This window comes from Cotesia typhae, unplaced genomic scaffold (genome assembly GCF_013202065.1).
Source record: "Cotesia typhae breed Kobodo isofemale line unplaced genomic scaffold, CoteBio_Ctyphae scaffold_152, whole genome shotgun sequence".
Taxonomy (NCBI): domain Eukaryota; kingdom Metazoa; phylum Arthropoda; class Insecta; order Hymenoptera; family Braconidae; genus Cotesia; species Cotesia typhae.
The window spans coordinates 4,298,140-4,320,509 of NW_027423776.1; the positions used below are offsets into that span (position 1 = coordinate 4,298,140).

Here is a 22,370-nt window from a genome sequence, read left to right on the forward strand (position 1 = left end):
TGATCGATAATTAAATTCAAGGAAACCAATTTTATCATACTGATAAATGAATATTATTAAAATGAATAATTTACAAGTATGAAAAATGAAAATATAAAAAAAAAGTACTAACCATTACTGTTTTTCAATTTTCAGAATTAAATAAAATGACATCTAGTGTTGATATAAAAAAGTAACCAAGTCAACGGGGGTCACTTCTCTTTTCTTTATGGATGAGAAGAGCGAGAAGAGGAGCGAGTGAGAGAAATATATGCCCACACCTCGCGGTCTCATACATTTACACATTGAAACTAAACCACGATTTGGCATACTCCAACGCCTTGATAGTGTGTCAATCTCTCATCTCCTTTTTTCTCTTCTCCTCTATCCTTTCATATATTATATATTTAGATATTATATACATATATTTTTTTTTAATATCTTTATACATGAAGACTATTTCTACAAGTGTAAATAATAATGAGTAAAAATATTATTATAAATAAAAATGAACCGTAGTGAAGACGTGGTACTGAATACTGAAAATAATGGCGGACATAAAAACGTTTGGGATGTCTTGTAGTGCGGCTAATTCCCGTAAAAGACTTTCTATTGATAGTTAAATGACATCCCAGTTGTTGGTGTGCATGTGATATATTAGTTTAATTAATGTCCGGTGATTTAATTAAAATTAGCACAAAGCTGTAACGAAAAAGGCGCAAACAGACAGGATTGATCTCATCTGGAGCTTCTGCTTACATTATTAACAAGATTAATACCTTTATATATTTACAATATATATAAATTATAAAAAGAAATACCTCTTTAGGATACAAACAGAATATAGAGTTCAGAAATATATTTTTTACCTATTGTATTATTTTTTTCTTTTTACATACTGATGTATTTGTCACTCAGGATAATGACAGAAGCAGAATGAAGAGAAGGCTGACACTCACGATGGCTCTCTGCATTTATTATCAGGATAACAGAGATAATATCTCGATCAGCTGATCGAGTCTGTTTAATGCGGGTCACCGACATGTGAGAACAATCTAGGAACTCGGTATTCCGCTTCCATCGGCGATAACAACCTGTCGATTTTAACACTACACTATCAAATACAACGCCAAGTAGATATAATCGGGCGTGGATGTGTTTTTATAGAAATAGTTTTATATTGCGAAATTATTTTTCGTTAGACACCTTCTAGACGTTGACGGTGCTCGATTTACATCAGCAATGGGTAATAAAAATAGCTGCTGTGGATATTCTAGTCCTCAAGGAGGTAGAAAGGATCCTATTGGCGAAAATACTACTCGAGGTCTTGAGGAACATCTTCCTGAAGGCGAATTCAGTGTCACTAATTTACAGCATATAAGTGAAAGAGAGCCGGAAGACTGGGATTCAGATCCTTCACTGCATCCTTGCGCTGGGACGATATTTATGGAGCGATCGAAACAAGCCATCGAAAGTATGTAAATTGTCAAAAGTATTTTGTCGTTGACATTATTATTAATTATTATTTATTTTTTATCTGTAATTATTTTACTGAATTAATAATAATAATTTTTTTTCATTCAGATGGTATGGTAAGAAAAAAAAGTCAACATCAAATAGCTGATACGAGGCCTTTAAAAAAGAGCAGCAGCTGTAGTACTATTTATTTGGACGACAGTACAGTGTCTCAGCCAAATTTGAAAAATACTGTTAAATGTGTTGCACTGGCTATATATTATCACATTAAGAATCGAACTTCGCAACGGCAAATAGATATATTTGACGAAAAAGTCCATCCATTAACTGTAAGTTTGTATAATTTTTTTTTTTTTTTTTATCATCATCATTTATTATTTACATTATTACATGATATGATATTGTATTAATTAAATGTAATGTAATGTAATGGTTTTGTATGAGTAACAATGTTGATTTATACAGAGAGACGGAATTGCGGATGACTACGATAAGCACAATCCTGAGCATAAGCAAATATATAAGTTTGTTCGAACATTATTTAACGCTGCTCAATTGACTGCTGAATGTGCAATCATAACGCTTGTATACCTTGAACGTTTATTGACGTATGCAGAAATAGATATAACGCCTGCTAATTGGAAACGTATTGTTCTTGGTGCTATTCTTTTGGCCTCAAAGGTGTGGGACGATCAAGCAGTATGGAATGTCGATTATTGTCAAATACTTAAAGATATTACCGTTGAAGATATGTATGTATTAATGCTAATTAACTAATAATACTTTTTTCTTCTTTCTTCTTTCTGGGTTATTAAAGAAAATAAAATTTATAATAATTCTTAGGAACGAACTTGAAAGACAGTTCCTCGAGATGCTTCAATTCAATATAAACGTGCCGTCAAGTGTTTATGCAAAGTACTACTTTGATCTCCGTACTCTAGCTGAAGCCAACGAATTAACATTCCCCAGTGAACCGTTGAGCAAAGATAAAGCTCAAAAACTTGAAGCAATGTCAAGGGTCTACGAAGACAAGGTTACTACCGAAGCACTGCGTAATGGTATTAAAAAATGGTCGAGCTTGGATAATGTCTGTATGGGCGGTCCCAGACGTAGTATAGCCATTCTTTCGTAAGATGCCAAACGCTTAAAAGTACGTGTGAAAATACACAAGACTTCTTTTTATTTTCATTTTTTTATAAGCATGAATTATGTATTTCTGACGATGGGACTTCGGGAAAAAAAAAATTTTTTTTAAAACAAATTATTACGAATAGATTGAACGTAGCATATTGACATTCCATCGTTTAAATAGGAAAAAAAAATTAAACACAATCGAGTTCTATATTGATAGAGTGGATAAACAAAATAGACTCTAAAAATATGAGTGATGAAAGTGATTTGTTACCAGGTTTTATTACTATACTCTTATTGAAAGACACATAGGTGTGATTTTATAACTGCGATATTGGTGATTTAATTGATAATTATCGTCCAAATAAAAGAGAATAATAATAAAGTTCACGTCAATTGATTGAGATATTACTGTAGCATTTAATTTTTATTGAATTGTAATTTTTTTTTGCGTATTTTAGAATTATATCTTATATTTAAACGGATCAATTGACGTGGGGGTCTGGATTTTAATAGGAACGTTGCTGACAAATTGAAAGCGATAGATAAAGATAGACCCATTCGTCTGAAGGCTTAGATTTAATACTAATGTGTGTACGCGTGTGTGTGTTATGTCTGTTATATTTGTATTTGTATGAGTATGTGAAAGATCAGTTTTGTAATTTTTTTATTTTAAATCGTCATAAGACGTAATCTTTTTTAAAATTATAATCATGATTATTTATGATTCATCATAAAATGATGATTTACTTCATTCAGTCAATTAACCAGTGATGAATTTTTTTAGTACGAAAGTATTCGTTTAGATGTAATTATGACTAATGAGAATTAGATCAAAAGGAAAATATATTGTAATTTTTATCTTTTGTCTATTGACTAACTGCAAAACTTCATAAAAATTTAAATAAAACTCTGTGCAATTCTGATAAAACCATTTTTTTGTAATTTAGAAATTTAATGACATGCTGATTAAAAAAGTTTGTTGCTTATTTTAATCATTGTATACGCCAACAGCTTACTGAGCAAATGAAAATATTTCTTGTACGATTTCTAGGACAATTTTTGAAAGTAATTTTTGCCAATTTATATAAATATATATAAAAATATAAAAGTATATATGTTGCTCCATCCTCGGACGAACGGGACTATATTAAAAGCCCTACTCTCTATATTTTTATAAAACACAGTTTCTCCTTACGAGCGAATCATATAGTGAATGCACTCTTACTCTGAATTATTATTTTATTTTTAAAATATCTGCGTCTGTGTATATGAAAACTAATAGACGTCCAAACTAATTGAGATTAGAAATAAAATTTTAAACAAATAAATAAAGCAATACAGTTCCAAAGCATCACGCATCTTTTGCATTTGCCTCAATATCTTGATGAATAATTTACAATCTAAAAAAAAAAAAAAAATCATAAACTTAATTGAATATATATAATAATCGACTATCTGCGGATAATAAAATAATGTATGCGTAATTAATTACGTATAATTGATAACTGTGCTAATGTTGATACAAGGGTTTTTATGTTAGATAAAACGACACTGAAAAATGTCAATAAAAATATTTGTACTTATGTCTATAGAATAATGTTATATATTACAAGTATAATTATAATTAAAATTATAATTTAAGCTTTTTAATATCGTCAGGACGTAAATCTGTTCTCAATGCCGCTATTTTTCTAACTTCAGCAGGTGTCAAACGCCACGCAATGGCATCACTACCACAATAATCAGCCAATTCTTCAACTTTTTCGATACTTAATATTGTAGCTATTTGCGTAAGCCTAGCAAATTTATCTCTCACTGACCATGAAGTTGCAGCGGCTAAATAACTTGCCAATGATCTTATTTCTTTATCCAGAATAAGTCCTCCAGCCTGTACAAAATCAAAATAAATTTTTTTATCGCTCAATTATTTGCTACAATAATTTAAATAAAAACATTTATATTATATGGGGGAAATGTGCGTACTCTTACCCACTGCGCACACTTGTCCCACATGACCCTGTGTATAAAACTTACCCTATTAAATGTCGACTTTAAAACAACTTTTTCCAATCGTATTGTTACTTCAGACGTAAGAATTCCAATCAATGCATCATAATTTGCAGTAGTTAAACTGCTTTTGAACGCCTCTAACAAACCTTCAAGATTCATCACCAGAGTCTGCACAAAGGGTTCATCTGTTTCATATCTAAGTAGCTCATCTTCATTAACTTGATGGTTAACTGAAAGAAACGAGTCTACCCAAGGAGTAATTCTAGGTTTAACAGCACTCGATCTCAATTGTTCCATTCCGTAATCAATAACCGCACGTAAAGTAGTTGTAACACCTTTCATACCCGCTAAGCAGCTGTCAATTTTATCCCGATCTTTTTGTTGCAACGAAGGAAATGCAGCGTCGATGTCTGCAGTCAGGCTTTTGCTCAGTGTTTCCACGTACTCAATACTGACATCTGCGTTATTCAAATAAGCCAAAAACATGAGTCTTGCATACTCAGTGTCTGACGTCTGGAGACGACCTTGCTGTATACTAGTTTGCAGCGCGCTGTAGGCCTGAGCCAAGTCTAGATACCCAGCAGAATATCCTTGTCGCAGCCGTGACTTTAATCTGTTTGCGAATTCGCCTTCCAGAATACCACATGCCATGTTGACGACAGCACAAACTCCATCAACACTCCAGCTAGAAATGGCACGTCTCACGCATTTTTTAACAATGTAGAACACATCATCAATCATACTCGACGTCTGCTGATCCTGGTCCAGCGTGTCCATTCCCAAGGCCTTGTTGACACTTTCCTCCAGAAAGTATCTCTCGAGCGCAAGGTAAGCGCCCAGTACTTCTTGCATCGCATGAGATAGTTCAGAGTTTTTAATCATTGACTCAAATTCACTGACCTGCTGCTTACACAGTTCTTCATCTGAGCTAGCGACGGTTAAATCATTGACTACTCTTCTTCTCAAGAATCGTATGTACAACTCAGCTCGCGTGTGCATCAGGGTTAACTCTTGCAATAATAAATCCAGAGTCTTGGGATCTGTTTTTTCGGTCATCTGCTTACGCATGTATTCGTTAATTGACTGTACTTTTTTAGAAATTCCCCGGTTTTTCATAAACTCTGCAAAAATCTTTTTAATTTGTCTATCACATTCCTTTTGTAAAATAGTCACAGTCTTCAGCAGCTTTCCCGGACCGTAATAAGTCTCAATGATCGGCTGGTGAATTTCAATTATCCGAGCAATCCCTTCAAATAACAACGTCATCGTGTCAGCATACACCACAGAAGCTCTGTCATCATTTGGTTTGATTTCCAAAGCAGAACGCAAATTTTTTTGCGCAGTTTCTTGGAGCTTTGTGCACAAATACAAGCAAAATTTACCCAACCCTTTATCATGCATTCCTAATAGAGGAAATATTTTAAAGAAACGTTCCACTGAGGCAAGATCTTCAGACATTACTGCGTCGTCAAATTTCCTGGTGACGACAGTTCGTAGCTGCGAAGCTGCTTGTTGCAAAGTCGCTAAAGATCCGGCAATAGTGACTCGGTCTTCCGATACATCATCAGCAGTTCTTTCTAGGATTTTTTGGTCCATTGATAAGTATCTGCGAACGTGAGCTGCTCCTTGTTCGTAATCTTCATTTCTCAAAGCAGTTGCTACGCCTTCTGAGCAAAGTTGCAGATCTAAAATGTCGTGGACTCTGCTTTGACACTCGCATACTCGACTCTAAAAATAAAAAATTGATAATTCAATGGCAAAAATTATTTTTTTTTATAGTTTTTAAAACATGACACTGAAGTTGGCAGACATTGAAAATTATTTTAAAATTTTATAATAATGCAATCATTAAAAAAAAAAATTAATTAAAAAGTTTCACATGTGAAAATTACTAAAAATTAAAAGTGAAAATTTTTAGAAGCATTTTTTTATTGTAATTCATTTGTTATTAAAATTTTTAAAATTGACAGCTGACGGCTAACTTCAGCATTATTTTAAAATTAAGTAAACTAATATATTCTTACCCTTGCTAAATCCAATTTTCTGACTTTGGCACTGACTGTTTCAGCTAATCTATTAGTTTTTTCTATGGTGTCACGAAAACTTTCGCCTTCTGAGCGAATCAAAGCAACGTTTGGCAATATTTTATTGATACTTTGGAGTTTAGCTTCAACGTAACAATATTTTTGCAGCATTTGCTCCAATTCTTTGTTGATGCGAACCTAATTTAACAAAAATTTTTATCAAAATGCATCACATGTTAGCACTGTAAAAAATTATTTTGATTTTTTACATACCTCAGCTTCGTCGAGCTTTCTGCATATTTCTGGTAAATTTTCTTCAGTTATTGGAATTTCAACACCACCAATTATTTCTTTGTGGATCATGATTAACAATTATTATTAAAATATACAAATAAAATTTAATCAACATAGATCAGCGGTACATCCTACTTGTCAACGTCATTTTTATTTTTTTTATTATTTTTTATGAGGTTATGAATGAAAGGCTGTGTTTTAGTCGACTGCTAGTAACATAGGAGTCTCTTAGTAATCTTTGTAATATACCCTGATAGCCAGCGCTTTCTCAGTAAGTGTTGACTCCCAGCAGTTACGGTTAAGTTATACATCAAGTTGGCGGTAATTCTTCACTCAACAACAGTTGTAAGCAAATTGACAGAAATCTACGGCCGCAACTTGAATACAAGTTAACAATCAAACTTGTAGTTAAATTTCCTTTCAACTTTACTACAATTTGAAGGAAATACTTGTACAACAAGTTTTGACGTCTATTTGCAGAGTAAGTTATAGGTAACTAATAGGTAATCGCTCGCTTTGCCAACTCTTTCCGTCAAGTTTGCTTCAAATTGCGGACGTAGATTGACAGTAAGTTATAGGTAAGGTGGCTATCAGGGTATATTTCTTTAAATTAAGGAAATATCTTAATCCGAAAAAAAAAAAAAAAAATAATAAAAACAAAAATTAAAAGTGACTTTCAAAAATTTTGGGGCAATTGATTTAAAACAGAATTTGTATGACACTGACGTTGACAGATATTAAATAATTTTTAGAATTCTATAACAATTGTTATAGAATTTAGTTAACTACATTATTATAAAAAAAATTTATTTTAAAAAATTATTCCACATGTGAAATTTAATAAAAATTACAAGTGAAAATTTTTAAAAGCATTTTTTTTATTGTAATTGATTTGTTATTAAAATTTTTTAAATTGACAGCTGACGGCTAACTTCAGTATTATTAATTTGTTTGAATTTATTTTCATTTACACTGTAGCTAAAAACATTTTTTAAAGAATGATTTATAAACAGTAGACTTGAATGGAATGTGTTTTTATTTTTTACACGTTTAAATAATTTACATATCCTAAATTCAGGAGAATTTGAGTATTCTTTCACAAGTTTATGCATTGCTCCAAAATGGAGCGAACAACAATTTCATTTTTTTGTTTTTGTATGTAGTTTTGGAAAAAAAATAATTTAATGCTTCTTTTAATTTTTGATCTAACGTTATTGGAAAATAATTAAATCTTATCGATGATTGTCACTTTTAATTTTTTTTTAATTTTTTTTCTCGGATTTTGAAGTTTTCTAAATCTGCTGAAAAATGTTCAGAGTGGTATAACGAAAAACAAACTTGACAAGAAAATCAATTCTTTTCAATACTTTTTCCCTTGTATCAATACTTTTTTTTAATCAGAAAATCCCAAATCGAATAAAAAGGTTACAGAAGTTACAGAAGTAAAGTAATTTAATGATTCGAATTTTTAAAAATGTCTTTTGTTCAAATAAAAACAATTATTGAATTGATAAAACTTTCTTCCGTTTGTATAAAACATAAGACGTCAGTTAGAGATGTCATTTTAAGTGATTTAATATTATTTCATGCAATATAAAGTATTTAATTTTTTCAACAGCTTCGATTATTCAAATATTCAAGTATGTCTTTAAATAGTTTTACTCATTGGATCCCCGCAGTTCCATTTAAAAAACCAGATAATATTATTTCTTCAGAATATGCCTCCTTGAAAGTTTTCACACCATCATATGAAAAGTAATTGGCTATAAAAGTTTTGTTCACGCTATAACTAATTTAATTAACTTTATTTATTTAAAGAGATTCATATATACCCATGGAAGAGTTGATAGCTTTTGAATATCAGCGGATTTGGTTATCTGAAAGAGACGAATGGGCTCGTAAGACATTTGCACCGAAAAATCATCGATTATCACAAAGAAGAGACAACAAGAATATTCAAAAAGTTGGTAAATATATTTTTAAGCTTATTTTTGTTTTTGTTGCATTTATTAATCTGATGTTTAATTTTGTCGGTGTAGAATAAAAATGGTACCAAGAATGATGGTAAAAGCAGTGGTAAAACTAACGAGAGTACAATAAAAAATAATAAAACAAGAAAAGTTAAGAAATAAGAAAAGTATTTGATAATACATGTAATAAAATTTATTAAATGTTACTTAAAACATATTTTTCACATAATATCACGGACTGAGTGAGGAGGTGTTAAAACATTTGAAAAATCATCAATATTTTTGTTATAATTTTTTATCTTTTCATCTAAAGAATTATTACTTTTTTTTTTAGTTTCAGTATTATTTGCATTATTTACACACTTTTTGTAATGAGTCCTCATATTACTGCTTTGTGAAAATGTTAATTTACAATTAGGACAAGCATAGGGCTTAATTCCGGTATGATAATTCAAATGTGTCTTCAAATGATGTTTTTTAGTAAACGCCTTAGAGCAAATGTCACACTGATAAGGCTTCAAACCAGAGTGAAGCCGTGTGTGAAGAGTCATATTAGACTTATCAGCAAATGCTTTATTACAAATGTGACATTGATAAGGACGCTCTCCAGAATGTGTCCTCATGTGTTGCTTCAGGAGCATTTTTCGTGAGAAATCCTTTCCACATTGTTCACAATGGTGAGGTTTAACTCCCGTATGAATACGAACGTGCATATTGTACGCCACACGCTGATTAAAGCTCTTCCCGCAATCATCGCAAGCGTACTCTTTTTTATTGCGGTGGATCTTCATGTGTGAGCCCAAGTATCCACGATCATTGAATGATTTACCGCATTCAGGACAAGTTGCTGCAAATTCTCCGGTACCTTCGTGTACGCTGCGGTGGTATTTGTAGTTCCGAAGTTGCGAAAACTCTTTACCACAATCGACGCAGCGAAAAGGTTTTTCTTTGAAATGACTTTTACGATGAACCTGTAACCATAGCTAAATTATACCTCCACAACATCAAATCTTATTATTCCTTTTTGAAAGGTTTAAATTACATTGTTACAATCTTGTTCGAGGAATATTTTACTAAAAATTATTTTTACGATTTAAAAGAAATCTGCTTTAGTATATTTAATTAAAAAAATTCAAGTTTAAAAAAATAAATAAAATTTTAAAACGAAGCAAATTTTTTACAGAAAAAAAATTGATGAATTTCACATCAAATTTAAATTTAAAATTAAAATTGATTCAAATACGCGTTTAACGTAAGATTAATGTGAAAAAGGGTGCAACATGTCTAACCTTGAGCGTTTTTTCACAGGTAAAAATTTTTTCACAGTTTTTACATTTGAAATTTTCCGAAACTAGTGTAGGAATATATTCGGTTGCATCTGAAGTGTCATTACGATTATTGTTACCATCATGACTTATAACGGTACCCAATTTGGATTCATCTACTTCGCCAAGACTAACTTGCCCCCTTAAGCAATTCAGCGATTCTTTATCAAGTTTATTATCATCATAATTTAATTGACTGTTATTATTTTTCGCTACCGGCTGCAATCTTGAAGATAAATTTATTGTTTCATTTTCAGCAATGCTATCGTTGCAATTGACACGAGATTGATCATCGTCTTTTGTGGTAGCAGCCTCTACTAATGTTTTTAAATTATTGTTATAAGTTTCTTCCGTGCTGACACGATTAACAAATAATTTTTCAACGCCTACAGTGGTTGTACTGGTGTTCAAAGAATTTGTTGGCTCGTGGTGAATGCGCGAAGACTCGTACCCATCAGATGAATAAAAACTCGCCGGAATGTTATCCTGGAACATTATTTGTCATATATATTACATTTCTTACCGTTTTAAAGAGACTTCAGTCTTTTGTATTAATTTTTTATCTTTTATATTTTTCTAGACTAATTTACCCCTGAGAATAACATCACGATTCAATTCATTTTATTAAAGCCTACCCAAGATTTCATGTCAATTTTCTTTGTGTTATTACTGTAACGGTATATTTTAAAAGTTTTCACTATAGGAGTAATTATTACCTATATATGAATCGTGCTTGTCGGATTGCTGTTTCCGTTTGATCAAGTACCATATAAATTCGAATCAAAACATTATTCGAAGCATTAGTTTTAAGATTTAAAACCTTTAAGATTCATTATTTATAGTTTTATTTAAGATGAATAGTAAACGCACGATTCCTGAAAAATCTTCATGTTTTAACGAGTTAATGACTGTAATAAATACACAGTTAAATTTTACGCCGTTCTCGCTTAATAAAATTCACTTTTACGATTTTGGATTTTAAAAAATTATAACTAAATTAATTTTTAATTAACAAAATTTTTTTTTATGTAATTTCTTATTTTAATTAAATTTAAAAATTAATATAAATTTATACTTACAGGAAGATTCGAAGATTTATTCTTGAGGATTGGTTGAAATTTTGGCTGAACTAATTGAGACCACGGAGAAGCAATAACTCGATTTGCTACATACGATTTTAATTTATTGAATGAATTATTATCATTATTGCAATGAATACTATTGATATTATTATTATCTGAAATTTCTTGATGCGGTGACATAAGTAATCGACGTAAACAATGTGTTTTATTTATAATTTTTAAATTTAAACCAACTTGTTGACAATCTTCTGGTCTATCTACATGTGCGTAAGATTTATAGCTCAAATTATTTTTTGCATCAGATAAAGTTTGAGCTTTCAAAGCATATGGTAACGGAGGTATTCTAATTTTAAGAGCATCTGCAGTACTTGAGAAAGCTTCTAATCTCGCTTGAGGCACCGCGACACTTCCAGTGTAGAGAAATCCTAAGATTGAAGCTAGATCATTGCCCTCGACCTCTGCTAATATCATTGTAATCGGTTCACATTGACCTGCTATTTTTCCGTGTGCCGAAAGAACTTCCTAAACACACGCAAAACAATACATTTTTTTTTTTTTTTTTTCAACGAATCATTTCACTACGCTTACGCAAAAAGAATTCAATCAACCTTAGAATTAATGGACCGAAAAAAAAAATCAATAACATTTTTTGTTACACAGTCCAATAGATTATTTGATTCATTCATTGAATTTTTGTTATTTAATTTACAGTAAATTTTTTTTTTATTTTGCCGAATACAAAAAAATCTGAAAAAAAAAATATTTTTGCGGAAAAAAATTTACTTACAAAAAAATTTGAGTAAATAATTATTCAAATTAATTTAAATAAATATCGTTTAATTAAAAAGTAAAAAAAAATGTTTAAAAGATAATTAAGATGCATTATTATTATAGATAAATTAAAACACGTCAAAGTTTCATTCATATGCAATAAGAAACTATAAATTTTTTTTGCTTATATCATATTTCTTGTTTCTATGTTTACTTTAAATTAATTAGTCATTAAATAAAAATCTATTATTTTAAATTGAGTGATAAATCTTAATTTCTTTACTATAAAAAATAATTATTAATCATGAGTCATGAGCAATTTATTTGCTATCTACAAGTGATGCGTAGAGAAGAGACATATCTCTTTTTAATTAAGCATAGAGAAGAATAATGAACACCTGGAGCATTAAGCAGCCAGCAAAAGTGTAGCTTTCAATTATTAAGTACGGAAGCTAAGACATATTACACAGCATTTATAATTATTACTTAACTGTTTCCATCCATCTAATACCAACGGGATTACACAACAAGTGACATTTAAAGTAAGTAACTAGCTTTTTAACAGTAAAAAAAACTTACACGAAGATACGGACTAGCAGCAGATAGCACTAATCGATGCGCTAAAAACTTTTTTCCTCCCGAACAGCACAATAAAACATCAGCGAATGTCGGTGATACCAAAGCATCTTTCAATAAATCTTTGACAGCGCTTGTTACATTAATATGAACCGTCTCCATCAAAGCTCCACTATTCCAAGTAACGAAAATAAAATCCAATATTAAAACAAATCTAAATCTCACTTCACGACATAAATTAATTGACATAAAAATTTAGTGAGTTAATTATTGACTAAGAACAAGAGCCAGACGAATTAGATAAAAAAGTGTAAGAGTCAAGGTAAGTCTTAGCGGTAATCTGTCAGGGTGACGACTGCCACCTGCGAAAGATCTCAGCTAGTGCAGACTCTCCCTCTACCATTCACCAGTTTGTTTCGGCTTTTATCTCAAGTTTCTTCCGCACAAAATCTTAACATTTATTCTTCAGCGCCTTCATTATCTCTTCATACATATAATAGTCTTCAAAGGCATACAAGCCTGCAAAGTACCCAGTAAGTAATAGACGGGATTCACCAACACTAACAGGAAGAAACCAGTGGCAATTACTTTATCTAAAAAGCAAACTCTACAACAACTATCACTATACGTACCAGTGTCAATTCGATATGCAGGAAGATGCAACCACAATGTTTACAAACGGCTCGTGCGATGAGTATAAGTATACATCAGATTTGCTTGTTTAATCGGTTCCTTGCGTACTACATAAACGTTGGCAAATATTCATGAGTATTTACTCGACATAAACCTGTGTGCTTGCGTGCATAATCACAACGTTTGAATTGTCTAAAGTTGAATCTGTCATTTTCCTTAACTTCAACAACAGAAACTTTAAACTCACATATATTTAACTCAACTATTATACATACGACGTATACTTACATACATAACCATAAATATATAAACCATATGTCCACATGTCATGAGTTTGTGCATTATACATGGCTAATACTCTTCAAGAAACAATATCTTAAAGTATGTGTACAGTTAACATTTGGTTTTGCTCCTTTGCTCCATTAGCGTATTCAAAGCACAATGTACTTAGGTAAATATTATTCAGACCTCGTGTACCGTTTTTTTTTTTTTTTTTTTTTTTTTTTTTTTTTAAATACAAACAACCTTCACAACTACAACAGCTATCCCTTTACTTTTATCGCTTCCCAGTTGAGTTGATTCATTACTTTTTCATTGGGCTTTAAAAAGAAAAGCATTAACGCAAAAGTATTTTATAATGAAGAAATATTTATCAATTAATATTTACTCAATTTGCGCGTTTCATAGTTGCAATTATTGCCAGATAAATTGAACATAATGTTGGTATAAAATCTCATATCGCAATCACCGGTCAATGAAGTTTATTTACACACTGTGCTGGAGAGTATCAAAAAAAGATATTAAACTAATAATTAAACTTATAGCTCAATAAATATATTAGGTACTTTTATAATGAAAATTAAGTTAGCTGACATTTCAAAATTTTTAGAAATTTTTTATTTAAAAAATTTCAATTAAACAATTAAAAAAAAATTTCACATGTAAAAAATTAAAAAAACTATAAGTGAAATTTTTTAGAAATGACTTTTTAGTTGTAATTTAATTAATGAAAAAAAATCAAAAATTTTTGGACGTCTACCATTTTTTAAAGATATTTATTGACATATTTACATTTGTACATCAGTTCTTGCAATTGCATGATTGTAAGTGCTATCGTAATTAAATATATTATAATACGTTAACAATCCCTCGCGAGTTTTGCTTAATTGTATAAAATATTGTTTGTTATTATAAATTTATAAAATTTTTACGAGTTTTAGTTATTGTTTTATTTTCTTAGGTAAAAAATTTTTATTAAAAAAAAAAACGTCTGCCAACTTCATGAAAATCTTTTGTAACTTACATTTTACTTCATTTGTCGGTATCTTTTATTATTTTTAATAGTACTTCTTTTTTTGTCGAGTAATGACGGAAGAAATCCTTTTATCAGTTGTCTTCTTAACAAAATTTAAGTACCTGCGGAATAAAAATTTTTTTCACAATTATAAATTATAATAAATTTAATCTGTACGGAGATAATTAACTGGGATGTCTGAGTTCGTACACTAAAAATATTTTTATACTTACACTTGGTTCCCTTAAATGATGTAGACTTTATATTCATTATATGTTTATGTGTTCACCGCTCAAAGCTTAATTGAAATAACAATTAAAAAGATCGTACGGTAGATTAATTAAAATGACTTCAGGGAGTTGACGTCTGACCTCTGTAGTCGTATAATTTGTAGTGAAAGCTATATCATGTTTATATATTACATTTCTATTCTATCCAAGCTTTAACGTAAGTAGTGTAGAGTAAAGTTTAGTTATAACTGCTCAGTAAAGCGTTTTCTTTAATTTTTAGGTGATGCACAACACAAGAAAGTTTACAATCGTGAGTGAGATGAAAATGATAGCTTGTCGTTGATAAACCGATTATCAACGCCATCGATCTCACTAAAATTTGTTGCAGCATCAAAGACTTCAGGTGGTATATGTACAACATGTTATTGATGCATCTAACACGCAACTCTTCAATTATTCTTGTTAACAAACTCAGGTATTTATGTAGATCAAATGTAACGAGTACATGATTAAAATGATTATTAATTATTAGTCAGAGTCAGGGTTGGAACTAAAGCTAGAGTCAAAGATTATCAGATTGATTGTACGCAAGCAGATCAATAATTATCTCGCATTTCTTCAGCATCGTAAATCTTTAGTGGTAAGAATAAATTTATCTTCGTGAATGAAACGGTAAAGCAAAAAATTTAAAGGAAAAATTTGTCACCCCAAGACAAAAAAGTAAAAAAGATTAACATTGGGATACGCGATAAGATCTGTTTCTTCTTCTTCCTTAGACGTACATTTGACCTCCGGGTTGATTGCCCGGTTCTGGTGAGTACAGAGTACGCCTTATCCTCATTCGAGGAGATGAAAGTCTTTGCTACTACCATGTGGACCTTATTATATGATTCGGACGCTTTTATTTTTTCTAAACGAATCGCTACACTGCCGTAAGCTACTATCTCTCCGATGGATTTTAACGCCGACAAGATTAAATGCAATCCCACGATTATACACGAGATATAAGTATACTTTTTATTTTGATTTTAACGGTAATTTTTTATCTTATTGTTTTTTTAATTTTTATTTTATATAAGTATTGTTTTGACTTGCAGAGATTCCCAATTCTATCGAATTGGCTTTTTACCTTTTAACCATGTAATTATTCTGGCTAATATTCATTGCAACTTTCAATATGCAATTATTATAAAATTCCCGTGTCTTTCTTACAAAAATGAATAATAATTAATATAAAAAAAAAAAACTTGTAATGAGCATTGAAAGTTTCAGTTAAAAAAATTGCAGGTCTCATAAGCGAAGAAATCTGTTTAGTATATAAACATAACTAATAGAATTAAAAAATTTATTATTTATAAATCAAAAAAATTTATACTCCGGATAAGTAATCATCAACATGTCATACAATGAAACCTTCTCCGAAACACGTTGCATCTTATGGTATAAGTATTATTCCGATCGGTTCAGTAGTTTTCGCAGTATAACCGAACAAAAAAACCGGTTCTCCATTTATTGATATAGATTCAATTTTTATCTAGTTAATAGTACTACGAGTATTTGAACTTGTAATTAAATTTTATGACAATATCTAAAAAAGTAGCTAAGATTAGCTTAATAGATATTTATCAGTAAATTAAGCTTATTATTTTGTTTATTTATTTAACAAGAAATAAAATATTTTGCTCTAAAAATTAAGATTCTAACTAATTTTAAATTCAATCTACGCTCAATAAAGAAATAATAGATATATAGATATATTAAAACTTTCATTTATTTGTAAATTTATATAAAAATAAGTATAGTTTAAAAGGCAAGCGTCGTGCAACGTATAATGATTTCTTTTAACGACATTTTCAAATAAATAAAATACTATTTGCTAATTGTCACATTCAGGTGATTGCTATCTAAGATCTTCTTCTGATTTAGATAGAGGTTTCAGAGAGCCTGGTTGTACCCAAGAATAACCTTTAGGTGATTTTTCAGGATCCAGCGGTTGTTGTTGCTAATGAAAATAAACAATATTATAATAAAAGAATAATTTCAAAGTTTTAACAAAATATACAAATGTATTACCCTTGACTCATATAATTTTTGTCTTATCGGCTCGTGAATTTCCGGATCCCATGGACTAAATTTAAGATAGTGCGCATCATCCGTTTCCGGAGAATCATAAACGTGATCCAAACTATCTTTTACACATTGTTTAACTTTTTTACGAAATTCTTCTGCATTATTTTCAAATCTAGAATTTATAAAGTTTATTAACAAAACTATAATAAAAGAAATCAACTGTTTAAAAAAAAAAGACTTACAAGTTAGAAGCTTCTTCATTTATTGCTTTCAACTTAGGATCGATTTTATTGAATACTTTGGTAATAAATTGCACCAGGTGAAATACTCGGTTACTTTTTTTCCAATCAGAAAAACCAGAGCTTGTGCTGAATTCTCCAGTTTCTTTATGAATTAATGGATGGAAGACTTTTGTTTTAAAAGTAATTTTCTGTAATATTTAAAATGTCAGTCGAGCTATAATGAATATTATAAATTAAAATTATTTATTTGATAAAGACTTACTGGACAGTCACCATCGGGAAAAATATCAGGTAACGTTATTATAAATCTAAAGACACCTCCTTGGTACATACCCTGTCGTACAAATAATACTCCAAACCACACTAGTGACAAATAAAAACAAGGAAATTATAAATTATATGCATTGAGTCATGTGTAAGTGTTAAAATAAATATTTGACATTTTATAAAATTTAAGTTTTGAAATAGGTAACATAAATCATATATTAATTTGGGTTGCGGTCAACCAGTCAGATCGACAACATTTCAAATTATCAAAACTCTAGAAAATTTTTAATTTCGTTACTTTCAAAGTTTATAAAATACATTAGCTTAAATAGAATGTCAGCCGAAAAACAATTTTGTAAATTGTATAACACCAAGCTCTTGAATATAGATAAACATAAACCTTATATTCCTCAAGAGTTAAAATTAATTTAATTTTAAAAAAGGTTCGTTCCGATGTATATTCATCCGAATAATGATTCGACCGAAAATTACTCATCCAAATAATTATATATTTACATTTTTCGGCTAAATCTTCTAGAGTAATTAAGAATAATCTGTCGTAGGTCAAACTTAAGAGCAAATCGATTAATAGAGACAATTAAAACCACCAAGGGTAATAATATATAATAGCCCGAGAAATAGAATCACCAATGTAGACGACAATAATTGCTCAAACCCCGAATTATTCGACACTTCGATCACATCATTTGTATCATCGGTTAAAAGACTGTTTCTAACTAATAACCACTAGCCTCTTAAAAATAGCAATTTAATTTCATCTTGTAATAACTACTCTTAGAGATATTTTTTTTCATAATGCTTATAATTTAAACTTATAAAGTAAATGAAAATTGATTTAATTTAATTGAATTGAAATTCAATTCTATTGAAATGTTAATACTTTTTTTTAATTAATTAATTATTTTTTTTCACCTATAACTAAATTTAATTGATATAAATCTAATGTATCAATCAGATTGGCGTTTGAAAAAATAAATAAATAAATGAATGAAAGTCTGTTCATTAATTTTGGCGTAAAAATTTTCGTTGTTATGTTTTTTAATTTTTTGAGACTTTGTGACTTTGAAAGATTATATTAATATACTTTAATTTTTTCCTCTATTCAACATTATATTTTTCAAAATTTTAAAATTTGTAAAATTAATTTTTTTAAATTAACTTTCCAAGTTCTAATAATTTATTAATTTGGAATTTTGTCAGTCTGACTAGTTGACTGCAGCCCATAAATTTTAATAAATTTAAAATGGTTATAAAAAATTATTCCCAACTTACAAAAAGGATTTTGAGCAGAAGGTATTACATATACTCCTTTCAAATCTTGTGTTTGCATCAGTTTGCTAAAAATCAAAAGCAACAATGTAATAAATACCGTTACTTCAAAGTATCGATCAATGAAATATAAATAGACATTACTACTCTGAAAGTATACTGTATTCTCGTAGATAGACAGCATAATCCATATTGTTATGTGCAACATTTGGACGGTCAATCATTTTAATAGACGTATTGAGTTGAGAATCACCACACGAAGTTCCTGGTAATATTTTTCTAAATGATCCGGTTCGTTTAAATCCTTCATCTCCTTCATTATCCGACTAAAATAAATGAATAAATTAAATTAAAAATAAACTACATCAGATTTGAAAGTACAAGCGATCAATTAAACGTGAAATAAACAATAAAATTTATTAAATACCTTAGAGCTTGATCCTGGCAGTTTGGAAGTCATTATATCATAGAGCTTTAGCTCTTATTTAATTATTTATTCATATTCTTAAATAAATAAAAAATAATCGCACTTGGTTATCAGTGTCTTTGTTTTTGCCAAGTATCTTAACTCATTTTTAGATTTTTTCTCAGTATAACAATCTTTAAATTTCATCTGAAACTCACTGGCTTCCTCATGAAGCAATAATAGAGGAAGCAAAGTAAACGAAAATGTTGGTGAGTTAAAGAGAGAAGTAGAATTAAAAATCGAGTCATCGAGTAAGAAAATGATTGGAGAATAGGATACAACAGTCGCGCACTCTTAAGGAATTTGTACAAACTTTAATGACGTTGATCGCTGTGTATTGTACACACGTATTTATTTCTCGACGTTCATACTTATTGTACAAATTATTTATATCAATTTATATAGGTATGTGGCATAGCATGAACAACATAATATACAATATACAATAAATACATAAATAATATATACAAGAATCACCAGCAAATAGTGAGTACAGAGAACAAATACACATAATAGACTTGCATCAAGATCTTACAGTGTGTGTATAATCGGTTATTAAAAAAAAAAAATCAGTGTAATAATTTAAAATCAAATTAATTTATTTTTATTATTTTTTTTTTCCAGCTGTCAAATGACCATTACCATTTAACAGCAGCTCCTTTCTGCAATAAACATTTATTATTTGTGTGTGAAAATAATAATATTTGGATTAAAAACAAGATACACAATGGCAGCAGAGATAAAACCTGCGCCCGGCGTCAGTAATGACAAATTTAGTTCAAGTCGAAAACCAATATTACTTTCGAAATTAGAAGGCTGTAATGATGATATCAATGTCGCTATTATTATACCCAAAGAAGAAGGTGTTATTAGTGTTTGCGATGACAGGTTATTTTTTTTACTTCAATTATTTTATATAATTAATTTTACGTTACTTTATTAGTTATTGTTAAGTCATTATTCATTCTCTAAGAATTGCTTTGTTAAATTTATCATCAGACATAACGATAAGATTACCTCTAAAATAGTAGAGCAATCATAACAACAATACGATATCGATTAATTACTAAAAAGAAATTAAATTAAATTATATTTAAATATTAATTTTAGAACTATCAGAGTATGGTTAAAGCGAGATTCAGGACAATATTGGCCAAGTGTTTGTCAATACATGGCTTCTGGAGCAACTGCTATGGATTATCATGTTGAAACCAGAAGACTATTTGTTGGATTAGAAAATGGTTCTATTGACGTATGTTCTATTATTTAACACCAAAAATATTATTAATTTTAATCGGATATTATCTTTTAATGTTATCTAAAATCAATAACTTTTGCTTCAGGAATTTTTATTGGAGCAGGATTATAATCGTATGACTGCAATGAGAGAATATGTCGCTCACAGAGCTCGTATTACAGCCATTGTATTTTCAGCAGTTCATGGGTGGGTAATGAGTGTCAGTAGAGACAAAACGTTTCAATTACACTGCTCTGAAACTGGGAAAAGACTGGGGTCGTATGGTTATGGCAGTAAGCAAGCTGTTGACAGCAGTAGTTGGTTTACAACTTTACAGTATCCTTTTTTATAAATAATTATTAAATATTCCTGAGTACTTGCTATAAATATTTTAAATTAATTTATTTAATGGTCTTTAACTATCAAAGATTCGACGAGCAATCTAAATATGCGTTTGCCGGTAATTATGAGGGCTCGGTAACGATGCTGAAGGTTGACAACACATTGATATCATTGGTAGCATTGTTTGCTGCGCATACTGGAAGTATCAGGTCACTGGCGTGGGATCCAGAGAAGCAGTTATTATTTTCTGGGAGTTTTGATCAAACAATTAGAGTCATGGATATCGGTGGAGGCGAAGGAGTTGGTTATGAGCTACGTGGGCATCGCAATAAAGTTACTGCATTATGTTATGCACGTAATGAGCAAGTACTGTTTTCTGGTGGCGAAGATGGTGTTATTGTTTGTTGGAATATGGCTGAATCAAGACGAGAAACAACATCTTGGAAAGAATCTGACACTTGTGAGGTAGGAATTTTTTTTTTTACATTATTTAAATAGAAATCAGGTTATACATAATTAACTCATTTATATTTAATGTTAGTCTTGCGGACGACCTTTTTTTTGGAATATGAGAGCAATGATGGATCAGAGACAACTGGGACTGAGACAACATCATTGTAGAAATTGCGGCAGAGCTCTCTGTGCTTCATGTTCAGCGCAACGTATTCCAATTCCACCAATGGGTTTTGAATTCGAAGTACGAGTTTGTGATCCGTGTCATACTCAATTAAAAGCTGCCAAGTAAATACTTGCAATTATAATTCTAACTATAACATGTTTTTACGTATCATTTTTTTTAATGAATTATTAATATAATTTTTTCAGTCAATCGGCAATGGCATCATTCCACGATGCAAAACACAGCATCATGTCCATGAACCTCGATATATCACGGCGTAAATTATTAACTGTTGGTCAGGATCGTATTATTAAAATATGGGACATTACTGCTCTTCTTCAGTAAAATCAAAAGTCCTGTGATTGATAAATATGTGACATATACATGATATTTTATTTAACTGTTCAATGAACATTGTCGGCTTCTTACAACTATGCCCACTAAGTGAACTATTGCTTTTTTCATATATATAAATTAAAAAAAGAAATTGAAAAAAAATAAAAAGCCCTTACAAATCAAAGAGTAAAAATATAAATATACATAGATATTATTTATAAACTATTTTTATCAATACTATGATGGGCAATCTGTGCTGTTATAACTAACTGTGAAATAAATAAAAAAATCTTATTGTACTATTTGTATATACAAAACTCTTAAGAGGAATTTGTACTTCTACGCAAGATTGAGCCTCAGAGGCATTAAACAAAACAAACTCGCTAGATAGTTTATTGAATTATTTATATGATTTATTAAACTACTTCGATATGATAAAATCCTAACTTATTTTTAGCATCACAATAATTAAAATTATTTAAAATATAAAGAACAAGAATATATGGTGTCTCACTTTACAGCGACATTGCGCTTCCATAATAAATATTTAATGTATTAATATAAATATATGAATGTATAGTATTTAGCAGTGTGTAAGGAAAAGATTAAATGAGATTAACTATTAACTATTAAAATTAACTAAAAAAAAAAAAAAAAAAGCACTGTCGTATCTATAAAACGCTTCTGTAATGAAAGTATAATC

At 30.0% G+C, this 22,370-nt stretch overlaps 5 protein-coding genes and 1 long non-coding RNA gene across 11 annotated transcripts; 3 read left to right on the forward strand and 3 right to left on the reverse strand.

Annotated features, from left to right (window-relative positions):
* Positions 1 to 278: 278 nt before the first annotated feature.
* On the forward strand, positions 279 to 4,172 carry Cycy (cyclin Y). The gene is made up of 4 exons (XM_074257162.1): positions 279 to 1,453; positions 1,564 to 1,784; positions 1,921 to 2,207; positions 2,299 to 4,172. Exons 1-4 carry the CDS (start codon positions 1,222 to 1,224, stop codon positions 2,585 to 2,587), a joined length of 1,029 nt encoding a protein of 342 aa, XP_074113263.1. The 5' UTR covers positions 279 to 1,221; the 3' UTR covers positions 2,588 to 4,172.
* On the reverse strand, positions 4,146 to 7,064 carry Cog4 (conserved oligomeric Golgi complex subunit 4). The gene is made up of 4 exons (XM_074257146.1): positions 6,897 to 7,064; positions 6,624 to 6,821; positions 4,624 to 6,327; positions 4,146 to 4,477 (listed from the first exon to the last, which is right to left on the reverse strand). Exons 1-4 carry the CDS (start codon positions 6,984 to 6,986, stop codon positions 4,220 to 4,222), a joined length of 2,250 nt encoding a protein of 749 aa, XP_074113247.1. The 5' UTR covers positions 6,987 to 7,064; the 3' UTR covers positions 4,146 to 4,219.
* A 1,807-nt stretch (positions 7,065 to 8,871) lies between these two features.
* On the reverse strand, positions 8,872 to 13,725 carry LOC141536308 (uncharacterized). Of its 4 annotated transcripts, XM_074256746.1 has the most exons (5): positions 13,274 to 13,725; positions 12,645 to 12,813; positions 11,292 to 11,816; positions 10,177 to 10,698; positions 8,872 to 9,858 (listed from the first exon to the last, which is right to left on the reverse strand). In XM_074256746.1, the coding sequence occupies exons 2-5, from the start codon at positions 12,801 to 12,803 to the stop codon at positions 9,109 to 9,111; spliced, it is 1,956 nt and encodes a 651-aa protein (XP_074112847.1). In that variant the 5' UTR covers positions 12,804 to 12,813; positions 13,274 to 13,725; the 3' UTR covers positions 8,872 to 9,108. The 4 variants fall into 4 exon arrangements, with proteins under 4 accessions (XP_074112847.1, XP_074112846.1, XP_074112848.1 ...); XM_074256745.1 differs by lacking the exon at positions 13,274 to 13,725 and having other exon boundaries at positions 12,645 to 12,896; XM_074256747.1 differs by lacking the exons at positions 12,645 to 12,813; positions 13,274 to 13,725 and adding an exon at positions 11,903 to 11,987.
* Positions 13,235 to 16,455, forward strand: LOC141536324 (uncharacterized). 2 transcript variants are annotated; one of them, XR_012480719.1, is made up of 4 exons: positions 13,235 to 13,335; positions 15,079 to 15,273; positions 15,331 to 15,438; positions 15,575 to 16,423. It is a non-coding gene; the product is annotated as an uncharacterized LOC141536324 (long non-coding RNA). The 2 variants fall into 2 exon arrangements; XR_012480718.1 differs by lacking the exon at positions 13,235 to 13,335 and having other exon boundaries at positions 13,814 to 15,273; positions 15,575 to 16,455.
* Positions 16,456 to 16,551: 96 nt separating this feature from the next.
* On the reverse strand, positions 16,552 to 19,348 carry LOC141536318 (protein crossbronx homolog). The gene is made up of 7 exons (XM_074256768.1): positions 19,095 to 19,348; positions 18,812 to 18,993; positions 18,671 to 18,735; positions 17,373 to 17,473; positions 17,111 to 17,298; positions 16,872 to 17,040; positions 16,552 to 16,800 (listed from the first exon to the last, which is right to left on the reverse strand). Exons 1-7 carry the CDS (start codon positions 19,125 to 19,127, stop codon positions 16,699 to 16,701), a joined length of 840 nt encoding a protein of 279 aa, XP_074112869.1. The 5' UTR covers positions 19,128 to 19,348; the 3' UTR covers positions 16,552 to 16,698.
* Positions 19,349 to 19,482: 134 nt separating this feature from the next.
* Wdfy2 (WD repeat and FYVE domain containing 2) lies at positions 19,483 to 22,053 on the forward strand. 2 transcript variants are annotated; one of them, XM_074256760.1, is made up of 7 exons: positions 19,483 to 19,619; positions 19,758 to 20,021; positions 20,244 to 20,385; positions 20,477 to 20,706; positions 20,799 to 21,177; positions 21,254 to 21,453; positions 21,538 to 22,053. In XM_074256760.1, the coding sequence occupies exons 2-7, from the start codon at positions 19,861 to 19,863 to the stop codon at positions 21,674 to 21,676; spliced, it is 1,251 nt and encodes a 416-aa protein (XP_074112861.1). In that variant the 5' UTR covers positions 19,483 to 19,619; positions 19,758 to 19,860; the 3' UTR covers positions 21,677 to 22,053. The 2 variants fall into 2 exon arrangements, with proteins under 2 accessions (XP_074112861.1, XP_074112860.1); XM_074256759.1 differs by having other exon boundaries at positions 19,530 to 19,671.
* The last annotated feature ends 317 nt before the right edge of the window (positions 22,054 to 22,370 follow it).